Source organism: Petromyzon marinus, chromosome 35, assembly GCF_048934315.1.
Source record: "Petromyzon marinus isolate PM22_M1 ecotype Great Lakes invasive population chromosome 35, UKy_Petmar_22M1.pri1.0, whole genome shotgun sequence".
Lineage (NCBI taxonomy): Eukaryota > Metazoa > Chordata > Hyperoartia > Petromyzontiformes > Petromyzontidae > Petromyzon > Petromyzon marinus.
In genome coordinates, this window is record NC_133701.1 from 9,364,779 (window position 1) to 9,386,353 (window position 21,575).

The 21,575-nt window shown below is 46.4% G+C and overlaps 1 protein-coding gene across 2 annotated transcripts in view; it reads right to left on the bottom strand.

The window, feature by feature from the left end:
* The window catches only part of LOC116948941 (uncharacterized), a 90,804-nt gene that overhangs the window by 8,683 nt on the left and 60,546 nt on the right, over positions 1-21,575 (bottom strand). For both annotated transcript variants that reach the window (XM_032966243.2, XM_032966242.2), the window contains exons 13-23: positions 20,947-21,019; positions 14,700-14,861; positions 11,401-11,598; positions 7,422-7,781; positions 6,826-6,915; positions 6,254-6,359; positions 6,007-6,054; positions 5,287-5,510; positions 4,611-4,671; positions 3,777-3,856; positions 2,610-2,847 (exon numbers count right to left, since the gene is read on the bottom strand). In XM_032966243.2, coding sequence (XP_032822134.2) covers positions 2,610-2,847; positions 3,777-3,856; positions 4,611-4,671; positions 5,287-5,510; positions 6,007-6,054; positions 6,254-6,359; positions 6,826-6,915; positions 7,422-7,781; positions 11,401-11,598; positions 14,700-14,861; positions 20,947-21,019 — 1,640 coding nt within the window. The remainder of the gene's footprint in view (positions 1-2,609; positions 2,848-3,776; positions 3,857-4,610; positions 4,672-5,286; positions 5,511-6,006; positions 6,055-6,253; positions 6,360-6,825; positions 6,916-7,421; positions 7,782-11,400; positions 11,599-14,699; positions 14,862-20,946; positions 21,020-21,575) is intronic.

A 21,575-nucleotide genomic window follows, 5' to 3' on the forward strand; every position in this document is an offset into this window, starting at 1 on the left:
GACCGTGAGGCTGCCGAATTTGTGGCACTGCCCATATTATTGCAAAAGCTTACGACGTTACCAAGGGAAAAGCAGATGTTATGGTTGGCAAGTGGTGGCACTGCAGCAGTGGCAGCAGCAATAAAAATCATATCCTGCGCACAATGGCAAGCTGCAATAATACACTCAGTATCAACATGAGCTCTATCAATAAGTCCAGCCCAAATCGTAGACATAATTCCAGCACTTATGCCAACACAAGCTCCAACCCTATCATCGTAATGGGTAATAAAGTAAGAAAATCAACATCTGTTCATATCTCTCCATAAAAAAAAAATATTTTAGTACAACAGGGCTTTCCAGAGTAAAATGTTATCTTGCAGAATTTGTTTAAACATAGAAAGCTCAGGACTGGGTTTCACTCTTCAGGTTCTCATCGGCAGTCAGTCTCGTTAAACACGCACGGCCTGCTGGGGGGGCCAGCTGTTATTGGCAAGGGCACTTTGTCGAAACGATGGGGACCCAGCCAACGGAACAAGCAATAATGCATAGATTTGTTGTGAAGCATTACTGGTAAACATGAATACCATTGTCCATCTATTGCTGAATGAAAGCCTCCTGCTGTATCGGTCAAGGGAGATCATTTGACCATACTTCACCATGATCGTCAGTGCAGCTTGGTGAAGGGGGTTCCCAGTTCCGGTTCAGATATTACTTGCCATGGCGTTGGGATTGATAACTCGGTGCGCTAACTACCGTGCAACCGATCCGCCCCTATGGTAAAATAAATGATTAGATCTCTGTTCTCTCTACACATACAAATGTATTTTTTTGTTTCAGTCCATAAGTTGCAGAGTAATGTTATCCAACAGCATTTGTTCAAACAAGAACAACTCTGGATCAGTTTTGACCTGCCGGGTCTCATCAGGAGTCAGACTTGTAAAACAAATATAGCCGGTTTGCCAGATGTTATTGGCCTAAAGCACTTTATATACAGTGCAAGACTGGAAAATATTGGTCAGGAAAGCCCCTAGCCTCATGAACTAAAACAATATTTACTTTTAATGTGGAGGCAGAAACAAACGGAGGCCTATTTATTTTATTAATCATAATGTACCACGAAAGCATGGGATGAGTTTTTATAATCCCAATGGGTCATAACCCTATCCTAAGCTTATAATTCTAACCCTAACCATAACATCACTCTGCCTTATCCACAACCAATTGTAATTGTGTATTTATACATGTAAAAACTATAAACTATTATTATTTTACTTGGTAAGGCCCACTGAGCTTTATAGCTCTTTTTCAGAAGTGACCAGGCCACAAGTGAAAGTTTAACGCAGTGGCTTATCATGTCAAAATTTACAGCAGCCAAATCATCTAAATGCATGTTTGTAAATGTGGAGGACCCAGAGAAAATTCCACGTGACCACAGGGAGAAAATTAAAACTCAAGATGTACAGCAGGCGTAATGGCCGGGAAAGAACCCGCGACCTCCTGTATACTATGTGAGAAAGTTCACATCTTCTCACTGAGGCGCCTTATGTGTGTGTGTATATATATAAAGATGTTAACCGTCAGAAGTTGGCCCAGGCGAAATTAACCGAAAAACAAAAACATCTGACATTTTTGATGCAGTAATTCATGATCGGGCTAAAGCGAGTTCAAATATTAAACCAGGTGAGAACTCGAGCCATATATGGAACCTGCTTCTCTTTAGAACCAGGTTTATTCATGAGCCTGGATTTAAATGCAGTTCAGTGCTAACTCTTTCCCCCTGCATTTATATTTGTCTCTCTGTGCGACTCTGTGTGTTGTCAAAGTGTACCTGGCCTGGCACAGGCGCCGTTGTAACGTCACCGTCAATTCATGGCGAATGGTGGGTATTGGTTGTCCGAAATTGTGTGGCAAGTCCTCGCATAACGCGTGGTGCTCACACTGCAACGCTTTTTCGCTATAACGCGGTTCTTCAATTCGGTAATGCTTTTTGCACAACGCAGAACGCGCACCTTGTAACGCGGTTTTTGAGCGGTTGACGACGAACTACTTTCTTGAGCTGCGCGGCTGAGCGGTATGAAAATTCTGGGTATGATCCAGGATGTGGAATGACACAGTACGCAGTGGTGGTGTACCCTCATCCCTGTTCTTTCTCCCGCCATAAGATGATTGTTTGCTGATTTGAAAGTGCAAATGTAATTTAAATTTGCATTAACGTGGCACTTTTTAAGAACGCATCTACTGCGTTAAACGAGGAATTACCGTATCGGTGTTCACGACAGCTCTGCCTGTAGGCAAGTGGCAAATTGAAAATGCAGGCGGTGTAAAAATTGCAAGGAAGAGAGGTTGATTTAGAACGATACAGTTGAGTTTAGGGCTGACCAGACCTTGTAAAACTGCACTTTAGCCATGAGCAGCCATTTGAGCCTTTGTAAGAGACGACTGCTGCCGCTACCGCTGCGGGTTGTGTTGCTGTTGTTGTCGCAGAAGAAGTTGTTGTAGCTTCTGCTTCAACAACTTCTTCTGCGCCGACTGCTTTTGTGTCTGTGCTACTGCTGCTACCGCTGTTGTTGCTGCTGTTGATAATGGTGATAATGTTGCTGCTGCTGCTGCTGTCGCCACTAACGCACCCTTGGGGGCGACCGCGACGGGGCTTGGCGTCTTGCTTTTGCGCGGCGGAACGACGGGCGACTCGCGCTCCTTTGCATCCCACTCCAGCGCCACCCGCTCCTCCACGGCGATGGAGGAGGAGGAGGAGGCCGGCGGCTGCCCTCCCGCGATAACCGCGGCAGTTCGCGGCGGAGGCTCCGGCGGCGTGCCCGCACCGTCGTTGTTATCGTCCTCAGGAGGCAAGTTCGTGTTTGGCGACTGCCGGGGGGAGGGGGCGGGGCGGGGTTTCGGGCGGCGGGGGCAAGAAGGGAAAATCAGAAAGGAGAAACCAGAGCAACGGGTCTGATCGGGCGGATCGAGCGGCCTTGCCCAAAGAGTCACCTCTCTCCGTGGTATTACCCCTACCATTGTTGGTGTTTTTCCTTGCCACCGTTGTTTAATGCCGCTGCTGTTCACGTTGTGCGTACATTACGTGCTTGTGTGGTGAAGTGGTGCGGTGTGTAAACGTCAGCACCACAGAGAGGGAGGAAAGGTGGTCAGGCGTGGTTCTGGACACACCACCCTCTTGTCCTTAATAGGTGCCACATACAGCACAATTGTGTTAAATGCATGGCCAAATTCAAAAGTGGCGCACGGTGCTTGAGGCTTTCAAGTGCATGGTACAGGAGGTCCAGAGTGTCTTCATCTGAATCAGTACCTACTGCGGTGTTTCTATGAACATCGGCAGTATTGAAACAAATGCGACCAAGAATCGTTCTCACCAAACCACTCACCCTATGTGCCTTATTAGCCGAAACATTTGTTTATCAACATCACTTACTGCACTCCGAACACAGTGACCCGAGTTCGAGTCTTGCTCACGGCCAACATCAGTGACGATTATCTGAATCGGGCCTGGACCTCCCCTAGGTCGACTAAACTTCAACCCACCCATACTAGGCACACTGGACATTTGTGAAAAAGAGTTCATAGCTCATCGGATTCCTCCAGTCTAAATAAAGATTCTGATTCTGAATGAGTGCATGGTGCGGTGTTTATGCAATAGTACTGGGGATACAAAGGTGGCCAGGCGTGGTGCTGGCCACCCACCCCCTCATGTTCGGTGCCGGCCTTCTTAGGCTACACGGGGAATACCTTTGTCTGTGCACACAAGCGCCTTAGAGTGTTGAGCTCTGTGCGTCACTTACCGACATCTGGCTGAAGTCGGCAAAAGAGTCGCCAAAGCCTGCATCCTCAAACCCATCCACTGTCGCAAAGGGGTCACTGGCTGCGGATATAAGAAGCAATGAACGGATGTTAAGCACGGGGCCAGAGCCTCAACACTTTAGCCGTCACTGCCTGACGCAGAGCAACGGTCTAAACCAGGGGTCGGCAGTCTGCGGCTCATCAGCCGCGTGCGGCTCTTTAAGGACTGCTTCGTGACAGTGATTTATTAAGGACCACCGTCTCGCAGTCACCGTAGTGCATTGCGGCTCTTTAAATATACTTTTTAGTTTTTACCGAATTCGAACAAAAATGCCTCCTTGTTATTTTGGTCGCCGACTCCCTGATCCAAGCCAATAGGTCCACCCAACATGGGCAAAGAGTAGGGCCAGAGCCTCAACACTTTAGCTGTCACTGCCTGACACTTAACAACGGTCTAAGCTGACAAATCCACCTAAAATGGCCAAAGAGTCTCCCAACTCCCCCTCCATGGTGACACCACTCAAAGTGATTTCCTGCTGCTGCTCAAATAAGCATTGAGGCGGTTGCTCATCTCCTGTTTACAGCGGTGAGCCACTGCCGAAAATTCCACATTCCCTTGGTGTGGGCGAAGCTATTCCATAGAACAACCACTGTTGACTTCTCCACTAAGTTGTACTTATTTTACGGGACCTGTATGGATGATGGGCTGAGCCAATCCAAAAAAACCTAGATTTGAACTCGCAAACTTCCGACTGAGAGCTGCTCACTTTGCCACTGCCGAGCCATCTGGCCGCCCAACTCAGCAGAGCTACCCAATGCGTAGCCGGCAAACTTACCAGAGGCCTTGCCAATCGAAACTCCTCCTGGCTTGAAGGGGTCGTTGCTTTTAAACGGATCCTAAAAAAAAAACACGAAAGATAACGAAAATATTTGTGCATTTTAACTTGTCATGAAATTCGAAACGTACAGACGCATGAGGGAACTTGCACCACCTGTGCGTACCAAGTTTGAGTGTTCTGCCTTGTGTATAACAGCAATAATTTAAGTTTTATAGAGTGTAATTTATGCTAATTGCATCTCACAACGTTGTACAATAATTCTATGCGGAATCACATTAAGGGCTACATCCTATCCATTATTATGTAAATTAATACATCAGAAAAAATTATGCAAAAAAACAACCAATCGTATAAAAACTAAACGTATAAATGACAAAGATTGTGGTATTCTTGACCAACCTGCACCGAAAAATGTATCAAAAATATCAAATAAGTATTGATGAGCAAATCAAGCAGAATGTGCCCAAATTTCTTCAGATCCCAGAAGCTAAGCAGGCTTTGGGCCCACGCAGCGCTGGGATGGGCGACCACCATGCCCAACAACGAGGTTGTCAACGGGCTGCAGCACTAGATAGTTTCTTTGAACCTATCTACGCGACTTTACCGAAAGACCCAAGAATATGTAACTCGGTCGTATCGCAGAATGCAAAGGGTGGACCATGTTGGAGCGTACCGCAGAAGCGGTGGGAGCGGCAGAGGTCTCAACGGTCATGACGAAGGGATCAGAGTTCAAGGCGCTGAATGGGTCGTCCTGAGAGGCATCGTCACTGCTGATGTTCCGAGCCGGCGCCGCGGCAGGAACGGCGCTCGCGTTGAAGAACTTCTCCTCTGGCTCGCTCGCCGCAAACGGGTCGCTGTCCTTGAAGGGGTCTCCGCCAAACGGGTCCGACGAGAAGCCTGCATGCGACAGCAACGTGGGGTGTGAGCTCTCCATCGCACGAAACTTGACACCAATTGGTTGTATTTTATTGGTTGGTCGGTCGGTTTTTCGATGGCTTCGATATGGACGGACCCTGCTAGGAGCCCAAGGTAAGGGGGGCAAAGTATTCCGCTGCTCAAGCATATGCTGGGGGGAGATTGGCTCTTGCCGGTTGTCCCTAGTCACTAGTGGAAATTCCAAGTTCATATGGTAGGGTGCAGTCTCGTTCACAGGACAACCACTGCTGGCGTCCTCCAACATGCCAATACTAATTGTGTGATGATGGGCCAAGTTAACCACCTGATTAGGCTCCGAGTCGAGCACTCTAGCGGCTTGTGCCAAATTAAGCTTTTTACAATGGGCGGCAAATAAAAAAAACACTACAGAGCCGACGATGGTTTGTATAACACAAAAAAATAACCGAGGGCTGAGGGCGCAGGTGAGTGCAAAACTGGCTCGGTATTGGACGAATACCTGGAGAAGTGTCGTCCGTTGCAAAGGGGTCACTCTTAAATGGGTCATCTGAAGGGCAAGAACAGCAGATAATCAAAACGTATTTACAAAGGGCACTGGGAAATTATCCATCTACGCACGGATGGCCTCACCTATATACACTCGTACATACTTGATAGGTAACTGTTTGTTGTCTGTGTGTACATGTGCAGCCTCCTGTGCCTCCAGCATAGGTATTTAGGGGGCAGTGGAGAAAATAACGACTTACGGCCTTTGAAGGGATCTTTGAATATTTCGTCCGCCTTGAACGGATCGCTGGAGGAGAAGAGTGAAGAGTCTGCAAATATGGGTGGAGCGCTGCGGAATGGATCATCCTGCGATGGACAAAGACAAAGACCCCCTCTATAGCCTGAACAGACTGTAGGGGCAAGTGCTGTTAGCGAGCACCTAGGAAAGCCGGCACGGCACACGAGGGGGTGGGTTGCCAAAACCACGCCCGTCCGCCTTTGTCTCCCCAGTGGTGATGTTTACACACCACATCAGGTACTGCGTTGGACACACACGCGTGCAAGCAACAACAAGCTTAGTGCTATGGGACACAATCAAACGTTTGTGGCAGAGGTGGTGCGATGCGTGTCCATTGACAAAAACAACATCTCCGATTCATCATTGTTTTTGTGTCGTTGTTCACCCCGGTCAGATCGCGTACGTAAAATGTGTGTCGCACACCCAACTCCTCCTGTCCATCCTACATATGTGTCCATAGAAGAAGGACGTATGTCAATGTTATATTTCATACTTCCCGTTGTTCTCAAGTAGAATCTTGGCAAGCCTGCTTACCAGATCCGGGTTGTTCTCCTCCATCTTGGTTTCTGTGATGCCGGAACTCACGCTCAGCCCACTCATGGAACTCACAGGGCTGCTGTTGGTCTGCGGGAGATGGTACAACGGTAAACAAAACAAGAAACAGATGGGGGAAATACAAGCGTGCATTTGTACGGATTACACAACGCTTTCCAACGTGCAGTTTTGTTTTCGGAGGTACTCTGAACAATTTATGAAACTAAAATTTTTTTTTTTTTACCAGGCAAGGCCCACTGAGCTATAAATGATAGCTCAACTAAGTTTCTTATTACGTGGAAATTTATAGCAGCCAAATATTATAAATGCATGTTGATTCTAAATGTGAAGGAAAAACCCAAAGGAACCGGAGAAAAAATTATCGCGTCCACAGCAAGAACATGCAAAATCCAAATCTACAGGCATCAGGATCGGGATCGAACTCACGACCTCCTGTATACCAGGCGAGGTAGTTAACATCTCGCCACCGTGGTGAGAGACAAGTGACTCAAATGAATGCGGCGGTAACGGTAGCTAGCTGCCATGCCGGGGCCAGAGTGCGGCAATGAGAGGCCGATGCTGCCCGGCCAACTCACGGTGGCGCCGACGGCCGCGCGGTCGTGATCGGACGACGTTCTGCCGTCCACCGTCTCCCCAAGGCTGCTCGTCTCCGCATCCGGTTGTTCGCCGTTCTCCGCGCCGCTAGGAGTGGTGTTGCGCGAGGCAGTGGCGATGGCGTTGTTATTGTTGTTAACGGCATTGTTGTTGTTGGCGGTGATGGCAGTGGCGGCGGTGGTCGTGGACGGCAAGCGGAAGGCCCGCATGGGCGGCGTGCCGGGCGGGCCGGGCGACACGGGCGAGCCCGACTTGGTGCTCGTGTTGCTCTGGCGGCTGACGCTGCGACGGATGCTGCGTCGCTCGCTCTTGTGGATGAGCTCCGTCAAGCACACCTTAGTCTGCCGATGCAATAATCAGAGAGATATTTATGTGCAGTGTATATAATACAGGCAGTCCATGCTTTTACGACACAATAAGTTCCTGGAAACCCCGTCGTAAATCAAACCCTATTTTGCCACAGACAGTTGAAATGCCACTTGCCGATGTGCTTTTCCTTTAATCAGCCTTATTTAAGAGGGCTTCATCGGTAAACATCCACAAAAAAACTTGAAAATAATGAAAGCTCCATGCCCAGTCACATCAGAAACGAGACTGACTCGATTCAAATGTGTTCAGAGTAGTGTTGGAAGATGCGTCGTAAATTAAGTTTCTGCGTCGTAAATTGATCCATGATGGCATTACTTAAAACGTTGTAAATCAGACCGATATAAACCAGAGACCACCTGTATTTTGGCCATGTTGCTGATGATCAGGGTAATCCGAAAAATACAGAAAATGTGGCCTCTATGTGAAGATTCGGATTATCTGAAGAGTAGCTTGTTTCAGTTTTATCTGAAAACATGACATTGGAAGTAATGTCATTAATATTACACCAATTCCTCACTTTTCCTGACAAAAGTGGTGTCACGTGCCATTGGGTGAGGTCCCCTTCATCAACACGAAGTAAAATTATTACCGAATATCCGAAAAATATATAAAATTGCCCCTAAGATCCGAATATCTGAAACATATCCCGAGAACACGTACATAAGTCCACTAGAGGTTACGGGAAAGTATGAGGCTTGAGACACACACAAACTACCATCACCACTCTCGCATACAAAGACAAACGTCCCCATTTAGCCTTTAACAGATCGTTTCGGCAAGTGCTGTTATAGCAAGCATCAAATAAGGCCGTACACAAAAACAGTAAGACAAAGCTCCCCAATTAAGCCTTAACAGACCGTTGGGCTAAGTACTGTTAGTGAGCACCTATTAAGGCCAGTACAGCACGCGATGGGGTAATGTGGCCAGCACCACACTCGGCCGCCTCGCAACAGGTACTCATTTGAGGCTGAGGCCCATGACCAGTTGAGATAATCGTCACTAGTGTTTTGCGAATTCGGGTTGCTGGGTTCGTAGCATGGCGTGCTAACTGCTGTACTACTGCTACCCACACACAGTAATCACACACACACACATCCACACTCGCACAGTGATACACACATCACGAGAGTGAGAATACAAGACATCACCCACGCGGCATATGACAAATCATCAGTTACATTTAATTTCACTAAAATCGTCATGTGAATTAAATTTTGTATGTGGGAACCTATTGGGGATGATTTATGCAAACTATACTTTGTTATTGCATTTGGGCTAAGGGACCCAAAGCCATTATCGAGTCTTGGAGCAAAAGCGACAAAAACACAAAAAAACTGCACGTGATTTGGCAAAACAAAAGACATTAAATAAATATCTCATCTTGAATCAAATAAGGACACCTAATCGTGGCAATTCACCGAGCCGGAACGTGGGAGTTAAGGCGAGTGGATCGGACACGTTCACTGCCCCCACCAGGCCCATCATCACCGAGACAAAACGTAATTGATTCTCGAATCATATCACAACCCTGCTATTGTGGCAATTTATAGAATCATATCACAACCCTGCTATTGTGGCAATTTATAGAATTATATCACAACCCTGCTATTGTGGCAATTTATAGAATCATATCACAACCCTGCTATTGTGGCAATTTATAGAATATATCATTATCCTGCGATTGTGGCAATTTATAGAATCATATAGCAACCCTGCTATTGTGTCAATTTATAGAATCATATCACAACCCTGCAATTGTGGCAATTTATAGAATTATATCACAACCCTGCTATTGTGGTAATTTATAGAATCATATCACAACCCTGCTATTGTGGTAATTTATAGAATCATATCACAACCCTGCTATTGTGGCAATTTATAGAATTATATCACAACCCTGCTATTGTGGTAATTTATAGAATCATATCACAACCCTGCTATTGTGGCAATTTATAGAATCATATCACAACCCTGCTATTGTGGTAATTTATAGAATCATATCACAACCCTGCTATTGTGGCAATTTATAGAATCATATCACAACCCTGCTATTGTGGTAATTTATAGAATCATATCACAACCCTGCTATTGTGGCAATTTATATAATCATATCACACCCCTGCTATTGTGGTAATTTATAGAATTATATCACAACCCTGCTATTGTGGCAATTTATAGAATTATATCACAACCCTGCTATTGTGGCAATTTATAGAATTATATCACAACCCTGCTATTGTGGCAATTTATAGAATTATATCACAACCCTGCTATTGTGGCAATTTATAGAATCATAGCACAACCCTGCTGTTGTGGTAATTTATAGAATTATATCACAACCCTGCTATTGTGGTAATTTATAGAATCATATCACAACCCTGCTATTGTGGCAATTTATAGAATCAAGTCACAACCCTGCTATTGTGGTAATTTATAGAATCATATCACAACCTTGCTATTGTGGTAATTTATAGAATTATATCACAACCCTGCTATTGTGGTAATCTATAGAATTATATCACAACCCTGCTATTGTGGTAATTTATAGAATTATATCACAACCCTGCTATTGTGGCAATTTATATAATCATATCACAACCCTGCTATTGTGGTAATTTATATAATCATATCACAACCCTGCGATTGTGGCAATTTATAGAATTATATCACAACCCTGCTATTGTGGCAATTTATAGAATCATAGCACAACCCTGCTATTGTGGTAATTTATAGAATTATATCACAACCCTGCTATTGTGGTAATTTATAGAGTCATATCACAACCCTGCTATTGTGGCAATTTATAGAATCAAGTCACAACCCTGCTATTGTGGTAATTTATAGAATCATATCACAACCTTGCTATTGTGGTAATTTATAGAATTATATCACAACCCTGCTATTGTGGTAATCTATAGAATTATATCACAACCCTGCTATTGTGGTAATTTATAGAATTATATCACAACCCTGCTATTGTGGCAATTTATATAATCATATCACAACCCTGCTATTGTGGTAATTTATAGAATTATATCACAACCCTGCTATTGTGGTAATTTATAGTCATATCACAACCCTGCTATTGTGGCAATTTATAGAATCAAGTCACAACCCTGCTATTGTGGTAATTTATAGAATCATATCACAACCTTGCTATTGTGGTAATTTATAGAATTATATCACAACCCTGCTATTGTGGTAATCTATAGAATTATATCACAACCCTGCTATTGTGGTAATTTATAGAATTATATCACAACCCTGCTATTGTGGTAATTTATAGAATCATATCACAACCCTGCTATTGTGGTAATTTATAGAATCATATCACAACCCTGCTATTGTGGCAATTTATAGAATCATATCACAACCCTGCTATTGTGGCAATTTAAATAATCTTTGGAAAGGGCAGTGGGGGGGGGGAAGGTGGTCAATCATTACGGGTTCACCACGTCGGCCAAACCCATCAACAGCGGGGGGGGGGGGGGGGGGGGAAACCCCACAAAACAATCGATGCTGGACGCCAATCGCCGTCGCCAGAATTGCGGCAAACCATCAAGTTGCCCGAATCGGACCCCGGCCACTCACCTGCCCCACCTCGCTCTGCGCCTCTGCCACGGAGGCGGTGACGGCGTCGAGGCGCGCGCCGCTCGCCTGCACCTCCTGCTCAAGCCGTGAGCGCTGCTGCCGCAGGCTCGCGAGCAGCGCCTGAGCCTCGGCCATCTCGTGGCGGCCGGTGCGCACGCCCTCCTCATGCTGCACCAGCTGCGCCTGCAGCGACGAGATCTGCGGGCGGGTGGGTTTGGGTAGGTTAGCATGCGGCACGATCCAAAAACACATCGGTCTGCCAACGAGCACTGGCGCATGAGCCGACTGCATGGATCCATCTCCTTGGTGGACGTCGCATTGGACACGTCCGATCCGTGGCTGCCAAGCTGTTATTATTCACGACCATCGGCAATCATCCCTTCCAGGGATGTCTTTTACCTGTGTATGTTTGGGGCGCCGCAGTGGCGGGATGTTAACTACCTAGCCTGGTATGCAGGAGTATGTGGGTTCGATCCCGACCTTGATGCCTGTAAATCTGGAGTTTGTATGTCACTCCCCGTGGTCGTGTGGATTTTTCTCCGGGTCCTCTGGTTTTTCCCTCCACATTTAGAATGAACATGTGTTTTAGAGTAATTGGCTGCTAAACATTCCCACGTGATAAGCGACTTCGTTGAGCTATCATGTGGCCAGGTAACTTCGGAATGAGAGCCATATAGCTCAGTGGGCATTATTTGGTAAAATAAAAATATTTTTTACTTTCATTTTTAGTTCATATTGTCTTATTCACGTGTTCCATTGTCTGTCTCTCACTGGAAGTTCAAGCATGTAGCCATCCAAGCTTCTTTGTGAAATGTCCCGTTTTTGTTTTATGTTCTTCGTTCATGTTTTTCATTTATGATCCATGTCACAGCATAGTTCTTCCAACTATCGTTCCAGGTGGGCCACATATATACATAAAATTAGCGTGTGCTGGCGGGCCCAGAGGATGTCATATGACACGATTAGCATGGCTGGCTACGTACGATGCGAAAGAAGTTCAAAATACATACATACATACAAATGCCACCATCACGTTGCCACGTGAAATAAATCAAACCTTGCCTCTTGTCTTCAGCTCTCTCTTTGCGTCTGGTCTATTTATCAGTCGCCCAACTGATCTGTAACTCTCATCTACGGCTCTGGAATATATAGGCAATCGTAAATTAAGTGCAAAATAAAAATTGACTGTAGTGGCTCTTCAACACTGGTCATGCATCACGAATGACTTCATAAAAAAAGCAGAATATTTTATCAACCCCGCTTAGATGATGGGCCGAGTTGAACTCCGACAGAAATTTGAACTTGTGACCTTTGAAGTCTGAGTTGAGTGTAAATGACTTTGATCTCATAAATGGATTGACCATCACAGCCCTGTAAGCCTGCAGAGTATCGTACTTCACATTGATTTGGAGGCTGAAAGCTGACACGCTGTAATTGCAGCTCAATGAAACATTTCCAAAAATAGAAGGTTGAAAAGTATTTAGATAATGTAAATACTTAGATAAAATGCGGCATGCCCCAGTGGTAATTGAGCTGAGGGGGTTTGACATACGGATGTCAAGATTTTAAAAATAAAATACAGAACCCAAAAATAAAATAATCACACGGCGTGCAGGCTCTCAAATTAAAATTTAAAGCCTGCGGCAGAACACAGGACAAAAATGAAGGGCAATAAAATATAAATAGAGAGGAGGCAAAGTGTAAGCGCGTCTGCGGTAGGTCGCTATTCATCACATTTTTTTATATTTAGCGCCAGAAAGCAAGCCGCACTGCACCACTTTGCTGCTAACAGCTGACCGCCGCCATCTCCCATTGCATGCGAAGCGAGCAACGATATTTCTTTGCAGGCGCGAGCTGTAATCCGGCTTGGGACTCGCCAAACCCTCCTTCCGTGATTACACCTTCCGGGAAGGCAGCGAGACCATCGAGTGTGTAATTATATTAACAGTCATTTATAGCTCCCCTCTTTGTCAATCCAATGCTTGGAAGAAAGCCTCCCCCTGCCGTGGTTGGTCATGGGGATTGTTGGAGCAGACTTTGCCATGCCGGTTTGTGATGGTCGGTGAAGGGGAGAGGAGGGTTGGTGGCTAAGGCCGGTGAAGACATTACTCAACCACTAATGTTAGCAGTGACTGGGAGTCAGACTCAAGATTGTCGGGTTCATGGTGTGGGTGCGCGTTAACCACACCACGACTGCTAAGTTCTGTGCAATTATATGCTCCGGTAATACCCTGAGAGACGTTGTAAAGATTGAGACCACCATCTCATAAGCGGTGCCCGGACATGTGTGAGTAATGTTCTAGGCTTTGCGTGGTACCCGTGTCCAAGTCTGTATAGAGGTGGTGTGTGGGGAGTGATAGTGTAGCGGTAAGCACGTGATGATTATCTGAACTGGTCATGGGCCTCCCTTACGTCGACTTAGCCTCAAATGAGTACCTGGTGCGACGTGTAAACATCGCCACTCGGGAGAAAAAGGTGGTCAGGCAAGGTCTTGGCCTTCCACCCCCTCATGTGCCGTGCCGGTCTTCATAGGTGCCCGCTAACAGCATGCGCATGTGTTTGTATGTGTACGTGTGTGCAATAGGATGAGTGGAATTGTAGATTAACCAGAATCACACTGCACTTCGAACCTGACGACCAGAGCTCGATTCCCGGCCAACATTAAGTGACAATTCACTGATCTGGACATCTCCTCGGTCAACTCAGCCTCAAATGAGTACCTTTTGCGGTGTGTAAACATCAGCACTGGGGTGGAAAAGTTGGTTGTGCATGGTGGTATTGGCCAACACCATCCCATCGTGTGCCGTGCCGGCTTTAAAAACCGAAACTACAAACTAGTTAATCCACAAGTTGGATAATCCGCCCAGCGATCATCTAGTGTCACTATCGATTCAACTATTATTATTTTACCAAGTAAGGCTCACTGAGCTATATAGCTCATTTTCAGAAGTGACCTGGCCACAAATTATAGCTCAACGAAATGGCTTATCATGTGGAACTGTATACCACCCAAATACTCTAAACGCACGTTGATTCTAAATGTGGAGGGACAAACCGGAGGGCTCGGAGAGAAATCCACGCGACCACGGGGAGACCACGCACACTACAAATATACAAGCATCAGGGCCGAGATGAAACCCATGACCTCCCGTATGCCAGGTGAGGTAGTTAACATCTCGCCACCATGGCATCTAAAAAGGAGCTCACAAACAGCACTTGCCCCAACAGTCTCTAAAAGGTCACAGCGGGGGAGAATCTGTGCGATTGTGCGTGCGCTCGTGCGTGTGTGCGTACGTTACCAGGTTGGTCTCATTCTGGCACTGCCGCCGCGTGTCGGCCAGCCTCTCGGTTAACTCTGCTCGTTCCGTCTCGAGCTCGGACGCCCGCCGCTCCGTCTCTTCCCGCGTGGCCGCCAGCGCTCGGAGTCGACTGCTCTCTCTCTCCAACTCGCTCTGCAGCTCCTGGGCAGAGCGACATTGCCACCATTGGCAGCAGCAGCAACAGCAGCAGCACCGGCATGAGCATCAGCATTGGCACTTGCAGCAGTAGTACCAAACAACACCATGGGTAAACGCAGCAACATCGTCGAACAGAATCACAGCAAGCTTCACCGCTGTTACTGCACTTACTGTAACCAGCCTCATTATCATCACCAGCACCCGCATGAGTGTTTGTACCCTCAGCATTGGCACTTGCAGCAGAAGTACAAAACAGCACCACCAGTAAATGCAGAATCATCGCCGACAGAATCACCGAAAGCATCACCACTGTCACTAGACTCACTGTAACCAGCCTTATCATCATCAGCAGCAACACCGGCATGAGTGTCTGTACAATCAAGGCTGGCACTAGCAGCAACCTCAGGATAGTTCTGCAAGTAAAAGTCACCCTCAAAAGTCAACATTTCAAAATAATCCGAGTCACACGTGAGTACATGTACAGTCCTTTTGGCAATCCACCGCTGGATGAAGGTGTCTCCCCCCCATATCACGTTGATCGTGGAGATTATTTAATCATACTTCATCACACTGGTTAGTCAGTGGCTTCTGGTGAAGGGGAAAAGGAGAACCCAGGAGCAGTGTGTGTGTGTGTATATATATCACTCGCCACTGATGTTAGCCGTGATCGAGAATGCAACTCAGGTGATGGCCGGGTTCACAGCGCAGCGCTTGAACCGCTGCCCCCACTGCTCTACACGCAGTAGCTATCAAATAATGTGGCATTATACTCGCACAGTTGTGACATAAATAAAACGGGTTCAACTGTTGTGCTGCACCATTCCCTGCAGCCCTTTTGTTTGTGACCCAAACTCAACAGCCGAGGAGCCAGATTTCAATACCTCGCACGGATTATGGAGTTTGGAAAGTCCAGCCGTAAGAGGCTTCCCACGGTGAGAACCGATAAGATTAGTTGCACGCTAAAGTTTGCCATTTCACTGCGATCTGACCCGCTGTCTTACGATCTGACCAGCTGTGCTTCACATTTAGGCACGCGGGGGCATGTCGGAAAGAGGATTTCCGTTGTTTTCCAGAGTTTAGACTTTTCCCTTTAAAAATGAGCAAAACAGCTGGGTTGTGCAGGAGACTTATGCATTTTCAGCGAGAGATTCTAGCAGCTGGTGTGAAATACCATCAACTATTCGGGTATCCTCGGTTTCAACTACCGGTGATTAAACTGAGTTCTCAAGTGTATGGAGTTAATAGTCTTAGTCTGGTCACCGATCATCGCAGGAAAGAAAAACATCAGGTCGAATTTAGATTTTTCCACTTTATTTGGAAAAATGTAAGCTTTGCTCATGTGCATTTAAAATAATGATTTATAGCGGGGAAAGTTCAGCAGCACCCCCACCTAGTGTTTGGATGAGAGGTCACTTGGAGTGATCTCAGAAATAGTTCTATGACGTCACCATCCACAGGCACGGTGACATTGATGGCCCCCCGCCCTGCAAGAGCTGCGAAAGGAAATTGCTTTGTCTCATGACCTGGAAAGATGCCAATAGTACAATTGGAATAAAATTGAGAAAAATATGAAACCAAAACATTACAAAAAATATACCAAGCTTGCACTGACACAAGAACTTGGACACAGTCCACAAGATCTGCCATGCTGGCTCGGGGGGGGGGGGGGACGATGATGCTACAATAACACCCATGGTAGGCACTTGAGCTGGCATTTTATGAATTCTCGAGATCGACTCCTGGTCTACAACTGGAGAACAGACTAGTAGCTGGACAATACTTGACAATTACAAATGGGCACTGATGAAGACCATGAGCACGGTGAAACTCCACACTAATCTCAGGGGGATTTGACTTGGTTACAAATGAATTCTACAAATGTCCCACGTTAAAAAATATACAAAAATTTCTAGTCTATCGGCAAACTGGCCTTGTAGGCGAACATTCTGAAACAACATTCGTTTTAGCGAGCCAACTCTGGACTGGTTTTGACCTTCTACGTCTCATCAGCAAAGTCAGGCCAATGACATCAATTTTGTTATTCGCTCTTTGTTCTGTGCTTGTGAACAAGGTTGCTTCAAAAGTCAAAATGTGAAATTATTAAAAGCAAAACCCTATATATAATTTTAATTAATATGATTTCCAGAAGCAGAGGAAACCTCCATAATATCTAGAATGTTGCCAAAACATTTCACGTCGTCACAAATAAATCATTGGCAGTCCACCAGTGGACACGATGAATGACAGGGTTAATTATTTTCATGCTCAAATGAGAATTTGGAGATGGCAATCTCTGATTGCAGTCCTTCGAACATGGTGGATATTCTACGTTCACATGGCAGCAATCGGTAAACCCAGATGAGACCACCGCAAAACTTGATTGTGTAGGGTTTGACAGTTGAGCTGTACGGCTCTCCCCGATGGGTTTTTAGCTCTCCGATCGGAGAAACCACTAAACGATTCCAAAAAAGTGGTACTTACTTGATCAATTGCAAAGGGATGATGGGCTGAATGGACTACCGACTGGGATGAGAACTGATAACCTTCTAATAAAATAACCTTAACAGCCCTGTATATATTTCAGACCGAAAAGAGATTTGCAGTTCACTGATATTACATCTCCACGGTTTTATATATATTTCTTACATTTCTACAAATATGCCTGTGCCACATGAGAAACATCGATATTGAGATTTACGAGTCGGCGATGTGCGAAGAGGAAGGGTCTCACTGCATTGGTCATTTGTCAAATTTGACAGGCACAGCTCAATAACAGCCAACACACCACATAAAGCGACGGAAATATCAGCGATGGAAGGAGCCCTGGAGCACTGTGCTCTTCACCCGACCACGTGAGTTCGATACCCGGCTGTGGCTAAAGTCACTGACGAAATGGCTACTCCCCTTTGACCAACCCCATCGCTGCCCATCGTCAAACATTCCCTACAAGCTCGACGGCATGGGGAGGCCTTCGTTCACCAGGGAATTGACTGAGGGCTGAAAACAAATCATGGTAAATCTTTTACTCTTACCTCTTTCTGTCAGCCCTGGGGTCAAATGCAAAATTAAATGGGCCATGATTTATGAATGTAACCGCATTCAGCGTTGGGTGACGTCTGTACATAAGCATGCTCCAGCCTCCCCAGTCTGATAATCAGTATGCCACTGTCGTTCATCAGTCGATGAGCCGAATATTTTTCATGATCGGCTACATTGATCGATGTAACATCTCAGGGGAACATTACCATTCCCGCGGTAATGAAAATGTACATCCAGACTCTAGATATAGTGTACAGCATTGAATGCCCCACATATATTTTGAAATATAAAATAAAACCCGCCGAGTTGTGATATCCCTGGATGACAAATCTCTGAGCCCTGAATTTATGTACAATATTTTTATATGAGAATATAGTCGATCTGGGATGGAGCAGAAACGCAGTGGTTAGCGCACTGCCCTATGAATGCAGCGACATAAAAATTAAATTCCCAACAAGGGCTAACATCAGTGGTGAATGTTATCTGAACTGATTCTGCATCGCCTCCCACCCTCACTCCGTGCTGCCCAATCCCTGAACTTATCATCATACCGCAAAAACCAGAATGATCAAAGAACTCCCCCCCACCCCCCGTGACTGACACGGCAAGGGGAGACCTTCATCCAGCTGTGAATTGATAAAAGAACTGCACATTATTCGTTTCCTTATTATCATTACATCACAACCGTGCTGTTGGAATCAGGATCACGACACGGAGAAATGTTCTTCCAGAATTCAGAGCTGGGAGAATAACACAATGCACGCACAATATATTGGGGGAATAGCCCTGCAAAACAACAGTTCATGATTTAGTCGGGTGGTGGTGGACGTGGTGGCTATGTGCGCCTGTAATCCAGCACTTTGGAGGTGAAGGACAGGGGGGAGGAGAGTGAAGAGGGGGGGGCGGGCGAGGGTGGGGTGGGTGGCACCCACAGCCTGCTTGAACGTAGGTTGGAAAATTAACGTGTGGTCTTTAAGGCGGCTGACACTTGAAATGAAGATGACACTAACTAGGGCTAGCATAGAGTAGCCGTGAGGCACGGGTGGATTTATTGTGAATGAAGGTGTATCTCTGGTGTGGATAGAGAGGGAGAGACACAGAGCTGGCTGTGTCAATGATTGAAGCTTAGCCGGCCAGGGTCAGGGCTCACACGCCGACAGTAGGCAGAGCACACCCTTCACAGTTAAGTTGTTTGGAATGGATTATTCACATCGATTATACTTGTTCAGCATTAAAATGTAAATATTTTGGAAGCCCTCAACGAGATGAATGGCCATAGAAGGCAATATAACAGTTTGTTCTCTCTCTCTCACTCCATAATGTTTAAGAGCGTCTTTCATTGAAATATCACAAAGCAATGTACGTGAGAAATATAGGTGTGTGTCTGTGTGTTCATGAAATTTAATATACACGTGTATGTGTGTATGTATGCATGTGTACAATGGGAACAGTAGTGTAGCAGTTAGTGAGCTGCACTACGAACCCGGCAACCCGAGTTCGATTCCCGCTCACAGCCAACACCAGTAACGATTATGTGAACCGGTCCTGGGCCTCCCCTAGGAAGACTCAGCCTCAAATGAAGACTTGGTGCGGTGCGTAAAACATCGCCACTGGGGGGACAAAGGTGGTCTTGTGTGGTGCTGGCCACCCACCCCCTCATGTGCTGTGCCGGCCTTCATAGGTGCTCGCTAACAGCACTTGCTCCTAGAGTCTGTAAAGGCTATATGGGGGATCTCTGTCTTTTTGTATGTATGTACGTATGTATACGTACAGAGAAACTGTAACATGTGTACACGAATCCCTGTGTTTTAAAATGCAATACATGTTTATTTTAAATCCATCATAGATTATAATAAATCTGGTCAAGGCAAATATACATTTGCAAAATGCATTTAGAAGGCTGTAAATCAAGATATGTGTTGCGAATATTGCATCATGAAGATAAGAATGATAACGATGACAATGATGATAGTCATGATACGAATCACATAATGAAAGAAAGCAATTTTTACTGGATGGGAACAAAATTGGCAATGTTTAAGCTTCGTGTCTGTATTATAATGCAAATGTCTTTGGTCCCATGCGTAGTGCAAGTACGCTACTGCAGATAGATAATGTGTACGTGCGTGTCATTTTCATTTTAATTAAAATGTCATTCATGGTCTCATTTGCCCACTTCGGGTGAATAAGTGAATTTGTCACAATGTAAACTCGATGATCACAACAACAATAATAACAACACAATTATCACCTGCGCACATGTTTCACTTATATTCTTTAGCCCAAGGGCAGGAGTGAGGACAGTATTATGCACCAAACCCAACATTGACTAGGTTTTGCTGCAAAGCAATGCATGCACCGCACACACATTACGCATGCAATCTGAGTGCGGTGCATGTGTGTGTGTGCAAAAGCAAGTGAACAGCAGTGCAAGAGTGGTTCATGTGTGGGCCTCCCCTGGGTTGGCTCAGCCTTGACTTAATACCTGGTGCGGTGTTTAAACATCAGCACTGGGGCGACATAGGCGGCTGGGTGTTGTTGTTGGCCACCAACTCCTTAGTGCTGTGCCAGCCATTGTATGTACTCACTAACAAGCAACTTGACCCAATTGTATGTTAAAGGCGATACGGGGGCACACATACATGCATGGTGTGCATGTATGTGTGCACAATCGTGTATGTGTATAATCGTGTACGTGTACATAATGCTGTGTATATGCAAGCAAGCAGCCTGTGTGCATACGCATGCACTCGCGACCACCGAACACAATGCGCATGTACCAGCGAATCGTCTGCTTGTCTGCGTGTGTACATATGCTCACAATCATATTATGCACGCGTGCGTGTGCGCGAGCGGCGTGCGCGTTCGCTGTCTGCGCGCGTGTGCCAATCGGCGTAATTGTCACGGACGCGTGCGCAATCAGGGTATGTGCACGCGAGCGCCATCATCACTCCATGTGTGCGAGCCCGTGGTGCGAGCGGTGTGTGCATGCGTACGCGTCGTCAGAGCTATCCACTGCACACGGTGCGAGCCGGCGTGTGCGTCGTACCTGCACTTCGGCCGCATGATGCTTGTTGGCTTCCTCGATGTCCTTGATCTCAGCCTCTGCCGCGCTTTTCTCCCTGAAATTCCAGCAGAAAACGCTGCTGATGATGTTGAGCATTGCAACGTAAGACGCGACAAAGCCCTGTGCCAGACGGCAGCGGCAGTTAGCAGCGGAGGCAGCAACGGAAGAGAAATCAGCACCAGCCGCTCCCCACTGCTCCACCCCCCACCCCTACCCACCTCCCTCTCTCTCTCTCTCCCCCAACCCCTTCTCGCTCTCGCAACCTCTAGGGACGCCCGGGCGACAGCATTCGTCGCATCACAGATCGCGGCGGCAGCGACGCCAATCGTTAACGGCCGATGGGAAGAAAATGCGAACGCGGGGTATAAATACGGATTTGCGAGTCAAGCCGTCTGGGTAGCGCATGCGCCTGCCACAGTAGCAGCAGCAGCAGCAGCAGATTAAGAGCACAACGGTGCGCGATGACTGCTCCGTGCGTGCGTAGGAGCCGCGTGCACGTGCTACGGCAGTAGCGGGGCGCGAACTATTCCGAAAGCGGGGGTCTCTCGCTCTCCGTGCTTGGTTGCTTTCCGTGTAGCTGCCACGGTCCAACGCACACACAATGATAAAGA